Here is a 17,778-nt window from a genome sequence, read left to right on the forward strand (position 1 = left end):
TGCACCCACCCTGCGATGGGATAGGTGGTTATGACCTTTATCAGGGCCATTCCAGTGATGGGTTCTGTAGCTAGCAAGGCATGGTACACAGCAGCCAGTTGCTTCTCTATCAAGGCATACCAGACCTTTGCTCCTTTCCATAGTTGTGACCAGAATCCAATAGGTTGGTGTGTCCATTCAAGCTGCTGCCAAAGACCATCCATAACCATCTTCAGTTACATGAACATCCAGCTCACAGGGTCTTGATGAGTCCATTACATCCAAGGCCTATACAGCCTTGATTGCCTGCTTGGCAGCAGTAAAAGCAGCTGCACATGTCTCATCCCAGTCCCACCTGATGCCCTTTCATACCAACCTGTATAAGGGCTTCAGAATTTGTGCCAAGTGTGGGATAAACACTCTCCAGTAGCCCAAAAGACCCCAAAACTCTTGTAATACTGCCACAGTGGTAGGGGTAGGGAAAGCCTGGACTTTGTCTATAACTGCTTCAGCAATAACTTTAGTTTTACCCGACCAGACAGTCCCCAAGAATTTCACAGATAAACCAGGTCCCTGAACCTTGGTGCTTGGAGCCGATCCTTTTTCCTGTAGATGTTGCAACAGTCTAGGAACTGCCCCTTCTAAATCTGAAGGAGAATCAGATGTGAGCATAATAGCATCAATGTAGTAATATAACCACACTGTTTGTGGTTTCTTCCATGTGGCCAAGTCCTGGGCTACAAGTCCATGACAGCTGGTGAGGATGTGGAGGTATCCCTGTGGAAGGACAGTGAGTGTCCACTGCTGGCCTTCCCATGTGAAGGCAAACTGTTCCGGGCTTTCCTGTGCTATGTCAATAGAGAAGAAAGCATTAGCAAGGTCTACTACATAATGATACATTCCCAGTTCATGGCTGAGTGTGTCCAGAATGTCTGCTACAGAGGGGACAGCAGCATGCAAAGGGGGTGTGACTTGATTCAATTCCCTGTAATCTACACTCATACGCCAGGAGCCGTCTGGCTTTTTCACTGGCCACATTGGGGAATTAAAAGGACTTAGTGGGCTTTATGATGCCCAACCCCTCCAACTCCTGTAGAGTTTCTCCAACTTCCTTGTGCCCCCCAGGCAATTTATACTGCTGAATATTTATCACCTGCTGAGGTACAGGCAGAGCTACAGGTGGCTGCTTAGCATGTCCCCTCAGAACTGCTTTTACCACATGCACCCTCAGTCTGAACTCACCTGCAGCAGCCACAGGCCCTGCAGGATATCTACACCCAAAATATATTCAGGGATGGGAGAAATGTTCACAGTATACTCATCTGGGGGTAAATGCCCTATTCCCAATGGGATTTGGGCTTTCTTCACTCTAACTGCCTTACCCCCATAGCCATCTATCACAGCAGGGGTTCCAGGAAAACGCTCGGGGTTGCCATGAATCAGAGAACACTTAGCTCCTGTGTCCACCAGTGCCAGGACATGTTGTACATTCACAGGGGAATCAATGAATTGCTGATTCTACATGTGGCCTCTAGTCCCCACCATGTCCCCCAAGGTGGGACTTTGACACCCCCTTCAGTTGAACCACAATGCCCATTCGTCCTCCTGTGGGGGTGAGGGCTCAGGTGAATCCTGAGTACTGTTTCCCAGGAAGTTTTGCAGGGACACAGGCCGGGCATGAGGCCTTGACTCTGATTTCCATGTCCTGGACCTGAGCCGCTGGAACTGCTGCTCTGACTTTCATTGGTACCACAGTTCTAACAATATTCTATTGGGCTGCCCATCGAGTTTTTCTTTCACTACCCCAGCCTTTATCAAATCAACCCACATCTGGGTCCTGGAGACCTTCACGGGGCCTTTTGCACTTCTCCTCTCAGTCGTGGCCTGTACTTCCCTCTGTGCCCTTATTGTTTCAACCTCCCCCAGATCTGCTCCCCCAACCCTCATTTATGGGCTGCCCTAGGTGGGGGAGCAAGAGTAGTCACTAGGGACCCAAAGAGAGATGTGGGAGCTGTATGCAGCACCAGGTTTCTCATTCCTATAGCGAACATCTCTTTATCAGGGCCCTGGGGGTCCATATTATAGATGATATTTTTCATACCCAATTCCCGCAGTACCTGTTGGAGCTCTGCATATGTTTTCCAACTACTGGGAAAATATGGTAAATCACCCTGATCAGGCCAAACTGCCCTAATGGCAGCTGTCAACCATTCCACGAGTGTCTGATTCCCTGAGGCATGATGGGCATTTTGCAACTGCTGCTGGAAGGAAGGGTGAGTCGTCAGGGAAGCCATTCTGCTCATCTCAGCACCCAACACAACAATGTTTTCCACCCCCACATCCGAGAGATGTAAAAGCCATATGGGCAGAGATTCAGATGGCTTCTGCCTATACTGGACACTCATGTCCACCAGCTCATCCTGGGTATAGGGGCAGAGCATGGAGTGCTCCACAACCTGGGGAGGGGGCAACCTCCGCCTGAGGAGCCCACGGTTGTTTCGTTTTTATTTTCTTAATTACAGCTGGGCGGGCCTTTAAAACAGGAGAAGATGGTACCTCCAGCTGTGGCCTGGGGAGCACGTCCGCCAATGGCCCCACCGCCTCCTCTTCTCCCTTGGGCTCCTCCACCAACGGCTCCTCCTCCACCACTTCTGGGGCTGAGGGCACTCCTCTTTCCTCCCCCTCCCCATGGCCTCCTGCAAGGTGGCTCTTCCTGCTGCCAACCCCTTGCCGCTAAGGAGTCTTCTAGGAGCATGACCTGTCTTTTCAGTAACTGTCTCTCTTCTTTAATAGCCTCCCACAGGTTATCGCCCAGCTCCAAGAGATGCTGAAGTGTGTCTTTCTCCCCCTAAGTCCCTCTCTCTCTTCGCTAACCCTCTCGATAATCCTCTTTCTCCTGTATAACATTTTCCACTATCTGGATGAAAAGAGACCCTACAATGCCAGCCGCTACACGACCCCCTATGGTCTCCAAGCAGTCTTCCAACTCACAGAGGGCTAACTCTGCAGCTTCCAGTGTTTCCACCCTTCCTCAGTTCTGGAGAATGTCCCACCCCTCTAAGAGGTACTTTACCCTAGACCAATTTCCCACTAGGGATTCCGAAATTGGAAGCCCCACAGCTGGGGGGATAATAACAGGTGGAGTGGCCCCCTCTGCCGCTGCATCCGCTGGGGCCTCCCCACCATCTACAGGAGCAGCCCTCCCAAAGGTGGCACCCATTAAGACAGATTTTGGGTTGAGGCACCCTGCTGACTGCCACCAGGTATAAATCTGGGGAAAGGAAATCCGGGGGCAAAATACCTCTAAAAACCGAAATCAGTCAAAGGGAAAAACAAAGTTTAAAACCCGTTTATTGCTTACAAACTGCAATCTAGGGGCGTCTCTCTCCTCTACTCAGGAATAGGCCAGCAAGTAAACCAGCCCCTCCCTTTTAACTCTCAGGTTCAGACACACCCTCCTTGTCCAGGTAATTACCCATTGACTGGAGATTAACTTCTCTCCACCCCTGAGGATAATGCAAAAGTACTAAAGCCAGGGAGATAATCTGGAAATGCTACAATTTTACCCACAGGGAGAAAAGAAACCCTAAAGGAACTTGGAAGGGAAGAAAAAGCCACCTCACCTCCCTCCTTTCATAGAGGCAATGGAATGTAGTGGTTCCAAGCGCAGGCCTCTGGGTGACCTTGGGCAAGATTTAACCTCCCTCACTTTTCTAATCTGAAAAATGGGCAATAAGATTGTTTTTATTTCATAGGGTTATCATGAAGATTAAACAAATTCACATAAGCCCTTGAAAAAATATTTAGCATGTAATAAGCACTCAGTAATTATTGACCATTATGATTTCCAATGTTTCTCCCAGTGTGTGTCTCACAATCCTTTGCTCAGAACAAGGCATGTTCTCCACTTTCACCCTACACCTTATTCTGAGCAACTGATGTCTATCTGGTGTCCTGGTTAGTGATTTTAATCTTTAAAGTCACTCACGTCTGAAATCTGCTCAATGGAAGGATACCACACATGGAACAAGGACACCGTAGATGTTGCTGAGTGGAACTTACCCATCACCACCATCTGGACTGCATTTGGATGTGGTTTGTAGTCCTTCTTCATTTCTCTCGCACCTCAGCAGAAAAGACTGAACCAGACAGAAACTGGACTGAGAGTTGGGAAGAGTGAAATACTACATATAGGGAGACTCTCAGCACCTTCCCCACCTTATCTCTGAAAATGAGGGCAAGCAGGCTGACACCTCTCAGGTGGGGTAGTGGAGGAGTGCTCTCTGGGAGACTGAACAGCCTAACAGAAAAGGTCTGCACAAACTCACAGGTGGGGTCCTCATTGAAATGGCTTAGTAGGTTCACTCTACAGTGAAGCCTGTCAGTTGAGATCTTCTTGTCAGCCTTTTGGTCTTGCACTCTAAAATACGAACAGTCAAAGATCTTAAATGTGAAATAGTCAAGATCATTTGTTTAAAAAAAGAAAAAGACTTTCCAAAATGAAATGTAATGCCAAAGCAGAAGAAACTTGTAGAAACAGGAACAATGCAGGAAGTAGAAGAAAACATGTTTTAAAACCTATAATTAATATCTTTTGAATTTAAGAGAAGATATTGAATCCATAAAACAAAAACAGATTATAAAACAAGGAAGAAGAAGAACAACGAGCACATGTGGAAATAAAAAATACAGAAATACGTTTGCAGAACAGCATGGATAAATCTTAAAACATTATGTTAAGAAAAGAGTATTCACCATACAATTCCATTTACATAAAATCTAAGAATAGACATAACTAATCTATGGTGACAGAAATCAGAAAGTGGTTGCCTGGGAAGTAGGGAGGAGAATGGACTAGAAAGAGGCACTCAGTAGATGGAAATGTTCCATATCTTGCTTGGGTGGTATTTACATGGGTGTATTCAATTATCAAATTCATCAGCAGAATATCTAAGATCTGTGCACATTATTCTATATTAATTACATGTTAATAAAAAAATACATGTGCTGAAATGAGAAGTTCAACAGAAGGATTAAGCCTCTAGATCTAATTATCAATTTAGAGGACACACAAAGAACAGAGGAACATATTAAATGACACTGTAGGGATGCAGTCCATAAAATCTGACTGTGGGAAACTTTACAGTTTAGCCAGTTTCCTCCATCAAAAATTTTCAAAGTATGGGGGAGACAGAAAGAGAAGAAACATATATTCACAGAGATTTAAGAAACCTATCAATCACATTGTATGAACCTTATTTGGATCCAAATTTAAACAAACTATTTACAAGTTTATAGGACAACTGGAAAAGTGCAAATATGTCTAGATATTTGATAATGGTAAAGAACTGTTGGTATTTTTACAGTGAGCTAATGGTAAGAGCTTTGTTTCTTTTAAGTGACCTTGTCTTTTAGAGATTCATAGTGAAATACTTACAAATTATATGATATCTAAGGTAATCTGTGGCAGCGGGAGTGGGTAGGGACACAGATGGAACATGACTGGCCTTGTGTTTTGTTAAAGTTGGGTGTCGCATACACTGGATATTATTCTAGTCTCTTTTTGTATATGCTTGAAATTTCCCATAACAGAACACCTTTTTTTGAAAAAACAGAAGCATTGGAAGAAAAAAATAGAGGAAGTCTCCCGGGAAAAGAAAAAAGACAAAGAGATGTAAAATAAGAATGAAAGATAAGAAGCATAAAGGATAACTTCAGGATTTCAAAAAAAGAGAGCAAAGAAAATGAAAAGGAGAAAATGACAAAGAAATAATATGGGAAAAATTTCCACTACTGACAGCCATTAGTTTCTGCACTGAGAAGCCAGCCAGCAGCCAGCTGGATGAAAACAGTCCCATCCTAAAGTACATCATTGAGAAATGTCATCCAGCTGGTGTACAAGGCCACGAGCCTCACACATCTTCTTACAGTCCCTCTGCTGCCTCCTTTTCTCTCTCTGGGACACTATACTGCTGGCACTACTTCTAGGCCAAGCTGTTCCTCTGTTTTTAGAACTGGATGAAATACCATACTGAGGGATATGGGACTGGTGTCCAGGCAGCTGTTAAGTATGTGGGTGACATATCTGGAAATCTAAATAAGTTAACTTTTGGGTAATCCTTGACTAATGGAATGGGAGCTGGGAGGGAGCTGGGCAGTTAGATTACCCTCCCCCTCTCTCCCCTTTGGGTCCTCCTTGTGACCCTTCCAGAAGAGTCCCTTGTGCCTGAAACTAGCAGCCAGTGTGGTAATGCCTGGCATCAATGCCCCTTCCCTCACTCCTTTTCCCCCACTATATTCTGTTATGAAAACCTTCAAACACATAGGAAAGTTGAAAGAATTTCACAGGAAGCACTTGTATACCCAATACCTCGTTACCACTGATGTTTAAAACAGCTTTATTGAGGTATAATTTAAATATCATAAAACTGACCCATTTAAAGTATAAAATTCAGTGGTCTTTAGTATATTCACAGAGATATGCAAACATTATCACTCTTTTAGAGTGTTTCTTTCACCCAGAAAAGAAACCCCTTATCCTTTAGCAGTCACTTCCATGGCCCTTTCCTAACTCTAAGTAACCTTTAATCTACTTTATGGATCTATGAAATTGCCTATTTGGACATTGTGTCTAAAGAGAATCACACAATATGTAGCCTTTTATGACTAGCACTTAACATATGTTTTCAGGGTTTGTCCATGTTATAGAAAGAATCAGTACTTTGTCCTTTTTTATTGCCGAACAATATTCCATTGTGTATCATTAACATTTTATTAGATTTGCCTTATCATGTTTCTCTCCATCCCTCTATTGCTCCATTTTTTCATCTTATATCTTTTATGTATTTCCACATAATTTAATTTCCTGTTTCCCCAATGCTCAGCACCTTCACAATATGCACCTTTCCAATAGAACTTACACCGTATGGTGCAAAGGAGGCTGGGCAGTGGAGAACTCAGCCTTCTGGCCTCTGTCACAAAGGGGACTGGGAAACTGGGAATGGATTTTTGCTACCTTGGCATGCAGCATTTCTCAGTCTCATCCACAAGTCTCCCCTCCTATCATTTCATCGCACAGATTTTTATATTCCAGAAATGCCAAATTTCTTCAGGTTCCCTATGCAGTCCACATTTTCCCTGACTCCATCTCCTGCACATGCTCATTACCTTGGTAACCTTGCCTGTGTGACAGATCCTTCCTTCATGACTCAGCTTAGCTGTCACTCTTCAATGCAGTATCCCCAATACACACACACACCCTCTAGCCTCCCTGTGCTGTTTTACACTCCCATTATGGCATATTCCCCACTTTACTGAATTAACCTTTGAGCCTGCCTGTCTCCACCAGCCTGTAAATCCTCAAGGTTAGGGACCAGGCCTTTTATGTCTTGGTATCCCTAGAACTACCATAGGACACAGCTCAATAAATTTTTGTTGGATAGTGAATGGAAAACATCTAGTTACCATCTTTACTGTTGTTTATTTAACAAACTTTGGTTGGACACGCCCCAAATGAGGCCCTGCTGTAAGTACCTGGTTTAGATACAGAAATGAGTAAGACTATACCCTAGGCCTCAAAGGAGCTTACAAGACCCTTTCGCCTGAACAAGTGGAAAGCTGAATAAGATGCCAGGGTGACAGATGTAAACTGAGACTGTCCCAGGCAAACTAGAACATATGGTCACCCAAATTACACATCAGCTTCTATGAAAAGAACATTCCCACACTGACTCATGCCCAGCTTGTCAGAATCCCAGTCACTTCCAGAATGTTTTTGTAGAGGCCAATTACTGCTCATTAGTGCCTGGGCCATTTTTGTCCTTCACTGTTGTTATCCATGAAAGTTAATATCCCTAAACATACACTGTGCACATAAAACATACGTATTTAAGCAATTAGAACAAAATCATGTAATGAGCAGTTAAAAACACTTTCCAATCTTTTTTGATGTGCTGAAATACATATTTTAACCCATGTGTGAAATCCATTACATATATACATTTCTTGGTCTTAACAGTAGGTCCTGGTCTGTGGTCTTTGTTGTTGGGCATTTGGATGTTTCCGGCTTGTGACCATTATGAATAATGGAGCTATGAAAATCTTAATAGGCAATCCTTTTTCTTTCTTCTGAGTCGTTTCTTTGAGGCATGTACTTCTGAGTTAAATAACCTGATTGAAGGATGGGAATAGTTGATGTATCTTGTTTTCTATCTCCCTATGTCTTATTGCTTTCCTAAGAGTCTGAGTCAATTTATAAGGCATGTCTGTTTCTCACAACTCTGCCAATAATTTATATTATCATTTTATATGCTAATAGAAGTCCATTGTCATTTTAGGGAGTTCTTTGTTTGCATTTTTAATTGTTGCAGAGGTTATACATTACACTTCAACCAAACGTAACTTAGTTTTTATGAAGACATAATATAAATATGTATGTTACAATTGCAATGTCTGTTGCAGGTATTCATTAAGTAGTTGTTGAATGAACGGATGTATTAAAATTACACACAGTCACAAAAAGACAAACACTGCATGATTCCACTCACATATAGAGTAGCCAAATTCATAGAGACAGAAAGCAGAATGGTGGTTGCCAGAGCCTGGGAAGTGGGGGCAATGGGTAGTCATAAAGGGTATAGAGTTTCAGTTTTGCAAGATGAAAAGAGCTCTGGAGATCGGTTACAAAATAATGTGAATGTACTTAGTATCTTTAGCTGTACACTTAAAATGTATTAAGATGGTTATTTTCATGGTATGTGTATTTTACAAAAGAAAAATTACATATATATAAGTATATAAATTTAACCCAATGGTCAATTGGCATATATTGTCAGTAGAAGTGTGCCTACAACATATAGTCATGCATGTTAAATGAAGCAGGTTAAATGTGTGGAATTTTCTAGTTTACAATGACAGTGTCAATTTTTCAGTGCAGAAACACACAGGCAGAGATATGTGATATTAGTATCATTATGTAATGTAGAGCATATAGTAATACATGTAGAGCATACAGAGTAAGAAATATCATAGACCAGTTAATATTCTGTGAACATGCAATATTAGCAATAAGGTGCTCAAATCTTAAAAAAATGATACATCTAATTTTCTATAAATAAAATGCAGAGGCAGAGCTTAGGGGATTGTTAAGACAGCCACTTAAACTTTTCATCTACAAGATGAGGTAATGAGACTAAGAGAGGCTGGGTGATTTTCCCATTTCAAGAGCAGCCACAGCTGTCCCCTTTAGAATGCACTCCAGCCCAATTCTCTTTATGTCTCATTGGCCAGAATGGATCACATGGCCTGTCCTGATGGCACCACAGGCTGCTGGGAAAGCAGGAAACCGAAAAGGTTAAATACATGGTTACCCCCATTAATTTGGGTTCCCCTAACAAAGAAAGAAAAGGATAGGGACTCTCTTGTCCCCTCCTGGCATGAGCCAGGAGCTCTATTCTCTCACTTTATTTCTAAATAAAAGCCTCTCCCTGGCTCTCCTACCTTGAAAAAAAAAAAAAGAAAAGGATAGTGGATATTGGATAGACAATCAGCAGTGTCTGTTACACTCATGTTAGTGTTCTTGTTTTGTTTTATTTTATTTTTTTTGGGGTGCTACAGGCTGGAACCAAGGGTTATATGGCTCCTGAAATCCTAATGGATAAAGTGAGTTATTCCTATCCTGTGGACTGGTTTGCAATGGGATGCACTATTTATGAAATGGTTGCTGGACGAACACCATTCAAAGAATATGAGGAAAAAGTCAGTAAAGAGGACTTAAAGCAAAGAACCTTGAAGGAGGAGGTCAGATTCCAACACAGTAACTTCACAGAGGAAGCAAAAGATATTTGCAGACTCTTCTTGGCTAAGAAACCAGAGCAACGCTTAGGAAGCAGGTAAACTGCCATATAACAAAGATAATTAGTGATGTCAGCATTGTCCACAGTGATTGGATTAGCGACAAAGCCTAGGGATAAAGTAGTAGTATTATTTCCCTATTATTATTTACATTTTGTATGGTTAAGTATTTCTGAAACTTTGAAAACTATGAGCACTTGATATGGAACAATCTCCAAAAAATATTTTTAAGTAAAAAAGTGAGGTGTAAAGCATCATACATGAAAAAAAAAGAAAAAGAATATGGGATTCAAGTAATTGCATATTTGGGGCAAAGTATACAAAGGATGTATAGGATTGGTTGGCTCAAATAAAGGTAAGTTGGTTGGGGGCTGGTGACAAGGATACAAATGAGGATTTCACTATATAACACAATTATCTTTTGAATTTTGAATCATGTGAATGAATTATGTATTTACAAAAGAATAAAATTAAAACTTAAAACCATTAGTATTGACGGCCTTATCTCTGGGAAATTCTGCCCCTTTTGTACATCTGTGTAAAATACCCTCAGTCAATCAACAGATAGTGAGTACATATGATATTGCCACCTATGTTAAATACAGCTGAAATTAGTTTTGAGGAAAGGCAAGTTTTATTGCTTACACTGGAATAGTAAAATCAAGATATTTAAAAAATAAAATGATAAGTTAAATTAGGCCTGTGAAAAGACCCTTGGGAATGGGTGACTGTATTACTGTAGAGAGAAAACCAAGGGTTTTAGAGTCACAAACATAGCCTCACATGGCAGCTCTACTCTGTATTGATCATTGTATTCAAAGCAATTGAATTGCATCTTCTGAGTCTCAATATATTCACATATATAATGGGAGTTTGTGGGTATTACAATGAGTTTTATGTGTCAACTTGACTAGACCACAGTACTCAAAAATTTGATTAAACATTATTCTAGATGTTTCTGTGAAGGTATGTTTTTTATATGAGCTTAATATATAAATCAATAGGTATTGAGTAAAGCAGATTATTCTACATAATATGGATGGGCCTCATCCAATCAGTTGAAGGCTTTAATAGAAAAAGATTGACCTCCCCAGGAGAGGAGGGAATTCTGCCAGCAAACCACCTTTGGACTTGACCTGAAAGTCTTCCCTGGGTTCCCAGCATTGCAGAATTTGGGCTTGCCAAGCCTCCAAGGTCATGTGAGCCAATTCCTTAATATAAGCCTTTGTCTCTTCTTACTTTGCTCATATACATGCACACATACTGCCAGGAAGAAAAAACTTTTCCTCTACTCTCTTAGGTTTAGGAATTGAGGCCTGCACATTAGACTGTTAAAAAAGAGATTAGGGAGGGGAAAAAGAAAGGGGGCATTACGATTAGCTTGTATAATGTGGTGGGGGGGCATAGGGAGGGCTGTACAACACAGAGAAGACAGCAGTGATTCTATGGCATCTTACTACACTGATGGACAGTGACTATAATGGGGTTTGTGGGGGAGACTTGGTGAAGGGGGGAGCCTAGTAAACATAATGTTCTTCATGTAATTGTAGATTAATGATAACAAAATAAAATAAAATAAAAAAGAGATTAGCAAGAGAAAAAAAAAACAGATTTTTATTTATGTACCTACTACACAGGAGTTCACAGAAAAATATGTCTAGGGACTTATATACCACCCTAACAGGAGAGAGGGAGAAGGACACTTTCAGGAAAACAAATGACTTATTAGAAATTGTGGAGGAAAGGGCACTTATGGAGAACCAAAGACTTAGGAAAGATAAAAGGGCTCTACAAGAATAGAAAGAAGATACAGTTGTGTGACAATGTCCATTTATGTGTGGTGCTGACTTCCGTCACTGGTGATATGGGTCAATCTTTTCTGATTTTTGAAACTCCCAGAACTCCTGGGGAGAGGATGTATAAATTGAGTTCTTTTGGGAGGCTCTGCATTTAGGCAGATAAAAGGAGTTAGCCTGCGTCTGTTGACTCACAAATGCCTTCAGCTCAAAATAATTTGTATGCCATTGTGGTGCATTCTGGACCCCTTGAACGTCCTGATGGTCCTGTGTCTCTGGAGAGCCCTGACTAATACAGTATGGATATTTTGAGGTTTAAATATAATGTATGTAAAGTTAGGTATAATGTCTGTTAGGAATCATTCATTAAGTGATAGTAATTATTAATTTGTTCTAAGGGAAATACCAGATACTATTTTGATTAAACTATGAGCCTGAATGTCTTAAATTACTTGGATTAAGTTTTCAAAATCTAAAATTATATACAAATTTGAAAGCTACAGCTATAAAGTGATGTGACTGACTTTTGGTACTGCATCAAAACTTAGGCAACCATATTACTCTCAATCTTCTAAAAAACTGCCAGTGAAGCTTCTAGAACAAGGCTGTCTGCCTTAGCTCAAAATGCTTGAGTATGGAATCAGCTTTTACTTTTTGACCTGATTTTTAAAAAAATAGACAGACAAAATTCATTTGTAATAACTTTCAAAACATGACAGATAACCAGTAGCTAACAAATGAATATTTTGAAATTAGATGGAACAGTACATCTATGTGAAATAAAATGTGGAACTGATTTTCCTGTGTAGATTCCAACGTGTAGGCCATGTTATGATGACAAGCAAATCATAAAGTCTCAGCAGCTTCAAACTAAAGGATTACTTCTCATTCACACAAAGTCCATTACGGGTCCAACAGCAACCGGATTACCTCTCTCTGAGCAGTGGCTGGGATCCAGGCTGCTTCCATCCGATAGCTCCATTCGAACTGGTGGCTTCCAATTGCTGTGGCAAGAGAAAGAGAGCACAGAGAACCCAGGAGTGCTGTGTGACCTCAGCGGGAAGTGACCCACTTCGCCCGGCAGTTCATACACACTTCTGTTGGCCAGAGTGAGTCCTCAGGCCCTGCCTAAGGGTGAGGGGGCTGGCTAGCATTGTCTTCTGTGTACCCAGGAAGGAGAGGGGAACTGGATAGAGTGACCACTGACCATCTCTGCTGCTCTGGTTCTCAAGTGCAGGGAAATCAGAAGGCACACAACAGAGGCTGAAGCAGTGGGGAAGGCAAACCCTCTCTTTCGATGCTTTCCCTCAAGAGAACACCACCCACTTGGCATCTTTGTCTGAAAACCTATTTCAATTCTTTATAAGCACACTGTGGGTCTATAAAATGAAATATCAGCAAGCATCTTCAAGAAAACACCACCTGAAAGCACTGGATCATTGCCTGAAGCTGCTTCAGCAAAGCAAAACCTTTCTATAAGGCATCTGTTTTTGTGGCTGTTTTGAATAAAACTGTTTACGACATTAGAGAAAAGGCATATAAAAACCAGCTGCTCCATGAAAGAGAAAACCGTCCAACATCTTCATTACAAATCTATGTATTTTTAAAAAATTTGTTCAAGTGAGATAACATTTGATTAATTTGATGGGTGTCTTCCAAAGCTGAGCAAATGCTTGGACAGCATGTTACACAGCGGAGAGGTCAAGTCCCCCCTCCTGGTTGCATTCACAAGCATTTGAAATAAATTAAAAACCCTTCTCCTCTAGACAGCATGGAAAAGGATCTCCTTTGCCTTTATAGGTCTGTCAGTTAATTTTACAGAGAAGCCCAAAGCTTTTCTGAGCATCTCACAGGGGCTCCAGATGCAGTCAGCTGTGGCGTTTTCCAATAAAATAAAGGGTGAAACCATTCAAGTATATTGCAGGTTTTATTCTGATCAGTTAATGCAGAAGAACAAAAGCAAATAACCACGCAAGGTCATGCCAATACCCACTGTTCTTGGCAGACCGAGCCCCACCATATGGTTCTCACACACTGGCATGTGGTATCTTGTCTTCCTTGGCTGTTGTAAGAAAACCCACTGTGTGGGGTTCCATAAAGTCAAGAGTCCCTGTTAATGCTCTGAAATACATTCTACTCTGACACACAGGAGGCATCCCCTGCAGCTGCCTGTCTGGCTATCCCTCCCCCGATAGCCTCCCCTATTGTCTGTGGTGCACCATATGATGATGGACCAAAACAGCCTTGCAGAGTTTCCAAGGAAAGAGTCAAGAGTAAAATAATCTTCATGCTTCTTCCAATTGCGTAACTGATTTGAGTCACTTGTGCAAAAGATCACAGTGATTAGCTTTACAGCTTCAATTTATGTCAGTAACCCTCCCCAAGAAGGAAAGTCACGTCAACTGCTTGACTCTAAAGCTAAAATCTAAAAATTACGTCTACTTGTGGAGGTGGTCTGCAAACAATGAGTGCTACTGTCTGCTCATGGGGAATCATGGGTGATTTCTAAAGTTATTATTTTTCTAAATTATTCACTATGTTATTATATTGTCTGCAGTTAAAATGAAATGTAGAAAAAGAATACCACATATTTTGTATCATTAGAACATTTCCTATTTTGGTTTGTTAACTGGGTCTCAGGCTGACCATCTCCTTTCTTCACAGAGAAAAGTCTGATGATCCCAGGAAACACTCTTTCTTCAAAACCATCAATTTTCCTCGCCTGGAAGCCAGCCTAGTTGAACCCCCATTTGTGCCAGACCCATTGGTGGTTTATGCCAAAGACGTCGCTGAAATCGAAGATTTCTCTGAAGTTCGGGGAGTTGAATTTGATGATAAAGATAAGATGTTTTTCCAAAGATTTGCAACAGGTGCTGTCCCCATAGCATGGCAGGAAGAGATTATAGAAACGGGACTGTTTGAAGAACTGAATGACCCCAACAGGTCCACAGTTTGCGGGGAGGGTAATTCATTCAAGTCTGGCATGTGTTTGTTATTATAAGTTGTTTTCCCTAACAGCCAGCCAGCAGAAGTCTCTGCTGACATAATCCTTGAATGTTTCTAACAAAAAAAGTCTGTTGAATGGTGACTGATCAAGCAGGAGGGGCATTTCAACCATAGAACAGTTCAAAGAATAGACCGAGCTCACCCCTAGGACACACTTTCACCCCTCCCCTCCCTCCTTCCCTCCCTTCCTTCCTTCCTTCCTTCCTCTCTTTCTTTCTTTTTTCATAAAGACAGTCAAGTCTCAGTTTTCACTGAGGGCTGGAAAAAGGAACACTCAGGTTTATTTTGATGACCTAAGAGCATGGGGCCCTCCACCATCATATCCCTGAAAATTACACAAAGTCCTAGGAACAGAGAATGGAACTTTGTGGTGTACTGGGAAAGTGAGCATTTGCCATTCTTAGTAAATAATCATTTTAGTTTTCCTTTGTTTATATCCTTTCTTCCCTTCATCTTTCAGCATTTCTTCTGCTTCTATATTTATAAAAAGAATTTTGAAACTGGAAATAAATGTTCCTGATACTCCTCCCCCAAAAAGGAGTGGATTGTAATATTTTGGTAATATGTCAAATCACAGGATAATTTTTAATTTACTGGCAGTCTCTTTTTAATATTTTTAATATTTTACCACTATAAGTTATTTTAAATATGTTAAACGTAAAGTGGTTATATTTTAAATGTGAAGTATTTTAAATATACATGAGATCTGTGAGTTAAAGTACTCTGTGAATCACGTCCTTTAAGTAGTATGCTACAAGTTGCATGCATGCGTAGTTCCATGTACTATTGGTTCCCAAACTTTGGTGAACTTTGGAATCACCTGGGAAACTTTAAAAAATGCTACTGTCTGACTCCCACACCCAGGTTCCAATTAGTCTGGGGTACAGCCTGGCATCTAGAGTTTCCAAAGCTCTGCAGGTGATTCTAACGTGCAGGCAAGTCCGGGAAGCATGGCCATGTTGGTGCAAATGTTATTACAAATGGGTCCTTGTTTTGGTTGCTCAAAATTTCAATCATACGTGTCTTAGAGACCTGGAGAAAAGAGGAATTCCACCCAAATCTACAGGTACTGCAGGCAAAACCTGATGGCAAGTCTGGCTTGGCTGTCTGGCCTCAAGAGGCCTTTTTAAAGTCCAATCTGAAATTCCTTACAAAAAGTTCCAGCAAGACACGTTTAAAAGAGCCTATGTAATCAATTGCTCTTCTTGCTGCACTTATGCAAATCATAAAGCCAAGTGTTAATTATTTTCTTAACCTGGTTACTTCTAATAAAAATGAAGGTGATTTTAGAGAAAAGTAGTGTTTCAATAATGCAGCCTTATCTGTACTAAATCCTAATACTAGTCTAGATTCAGAATTCTAGCTTCTTCAAAATATCTAGCTATGATTCTCTAGATGTTTTAGTTTTCTCCTATCATTGCAATGAAAGTTTTACTATTTCTAATTCTCATATTCAACCATGCATTCTTAATCTCATCAAGGTTGTCCTTCCAGAATGGAAAATCCAACTCCAGATATTGCTACTCAACCTAATAACACAATTTGTTCCATCTTACCTAGAAGCCACAAAACTGCAAATAGAACTAGAACCTGGAATAAAAGTGCCCATCTTCCGAGGTCCTCTCAAATGACCGCTGATGGAGACCTAGCTGCACCCCTTACTGTGCCCCCTTTCAGCGTGAAGCAGCCAGAGCAGTCATCTCCCCCTTTCCCTAGCAGCAGCTAGGGTCTCTATCTGTAGAGGGGGGAATAAGACAGGGACGGTGGATGTAGTCAGAGTAGGGTGAGGGCCTCTGGAGGGGGCAGGGCGAGATATTTGCAGTCAGAGCAATGTAACTACATGCAAGGAAACCCCCCTGCTAAAACTCTTAAACATTGAGCTCTAGAGTCATTCTTCAGTGAAATCAGTTAATGTTCCCTGGATAAAGAGTAGCACATGTTTTATTATGTTCAAGGGGAAAAAAATGGATATAACAAATGTTTTTTTCCTGGAAGATTTACCATATTAGTCATTTTGATTATCAAAAAATGAAAAAGACTCCCTGAGTTTTCTTGGATCATCTAGGAAAAAATAATTCCAGTTATTTAGTTTTAGTTATTCTTTCATTAAATATTGGTGCCTGCCATGTGCTGGGTTCCATTTTGGTTTTGGGAAATAAGCTGGGTTTTTCCCACTAGGATTTTTTGGTTGGAAAGTGCTTTTGTTCTCCGTGTGCCTCAGTAAAACTTATATCTCTCCAGGTAGAGATGAATTTCATTCTTTCCATTTTTTCCTCAAGTTTTCTGCCCCAAACACATCTGTCTTTTAAAAAGCGGGGTATTATTTAAAGTAAGGCAGGACCCATTATAATTGGACCTGGGTGTGTGGGCTGTGCCAAGGCTGGCTCTGGAATAAACCAGCTCCTGAGAACCCCCCTCCAGGCCCAAGGACATCTGCCTGGGTACCAGGGGTAAGGCCAGGACTCCCCATCTGAGCCAGCAGGTCTCCCAGGACAAAGCCAGCAGCTGGTGCCTAAGGTTGGGTTGTAACAGCGGTTTCACAGCCCAGAATATGAATGTGGCTGGGAGTGGTGATGTTCTTTCCAAACCTCAGAGAAATGAGAGAAAGAACAAGCAAGGATTTCACGCACTATTAACTTCAAAATGTCTTCTGCCAGGAAGTCATTAAAATGCCTTCTTTTATGAAGTAGTTGGTACTTGACAAAAGTAAAAATTTAAGATCCTCTGGTTGTCCCTCAAATATTTATTTTGAAATTTGATTGACCTGTGAAATCTCATAGTCTGGGAATCCCTGGACTGGATGGCCTTGAATGGTATTCCAATAGTAGGGAAAGATTTGTGCTTCAGTGGAAAATGAAGTGTTGTCTAGAGGTGGATCGGCAAACTTTTTCTGTAAAAGAACAGATAGTAAATATTTTAGACATTGCAGACAGCAACTACTTAACTCTGCCTTTATAGTGAGAGAGCAGCCATAGATGTGACATAAAGGACTGAGCATGGGTGTGCGCCAAGAAAACTCTCTTTACAAAAATAGGTGGTGGGCCTGGACATGGCCCCCAAGCAGTAGTTTACTGATCCCCATCATAAATTAAGTCTTATTATTCAACTGACTGGGTTATTTGATTCTAAGGAGTTATTTTACAAG

General features: G+C 41.2%; 1 protein-coding gene across 1 annotated transcript in view; it reads left to right on the top strand.

Annotated features, from left to right (window-relative positions):
* Nucleotides 1–14,681, top strand: part of GRK7 (G protein-coupled receptor kinase 7) — a 33,386-nt gene extending 18,705 nt beyond the window's left edge. The window contains exons 4-5 of the mRNA XM_073230435.1: nt 9,595–9,869; nt 14,292–14,681. Coding sequence (XP_073086536.1) covers nt 9,595–9,869; nt 14,292–14,628 — 612 coding nt within the window. The 3' untranslated portion in view covers nt 14,629–14,681. The remainder of the gene's footprint in view (nt 1–9,594; nt 9,870–14,291) is intronic.
* The last annotated feature ends 3,097 nt before the right edge of the window (nt 14,682–17,778 follow it).

The sequence above is a fragment of the Manis javanica genome, chromosome 3 (genome assembly GCF_040802235.1).
Source record: "Manis javanica isolate MJ-LG chromosome 3, MJ_LKY, whole genome shotgun sequence".
In the NCBI taxonomy this organism is placed as follows: domain Eukaryota; kingdom Metazoa; phylum Chordata; class Mammalia; order Pholidota; family Manidae; genus Manis; species Manis javanica.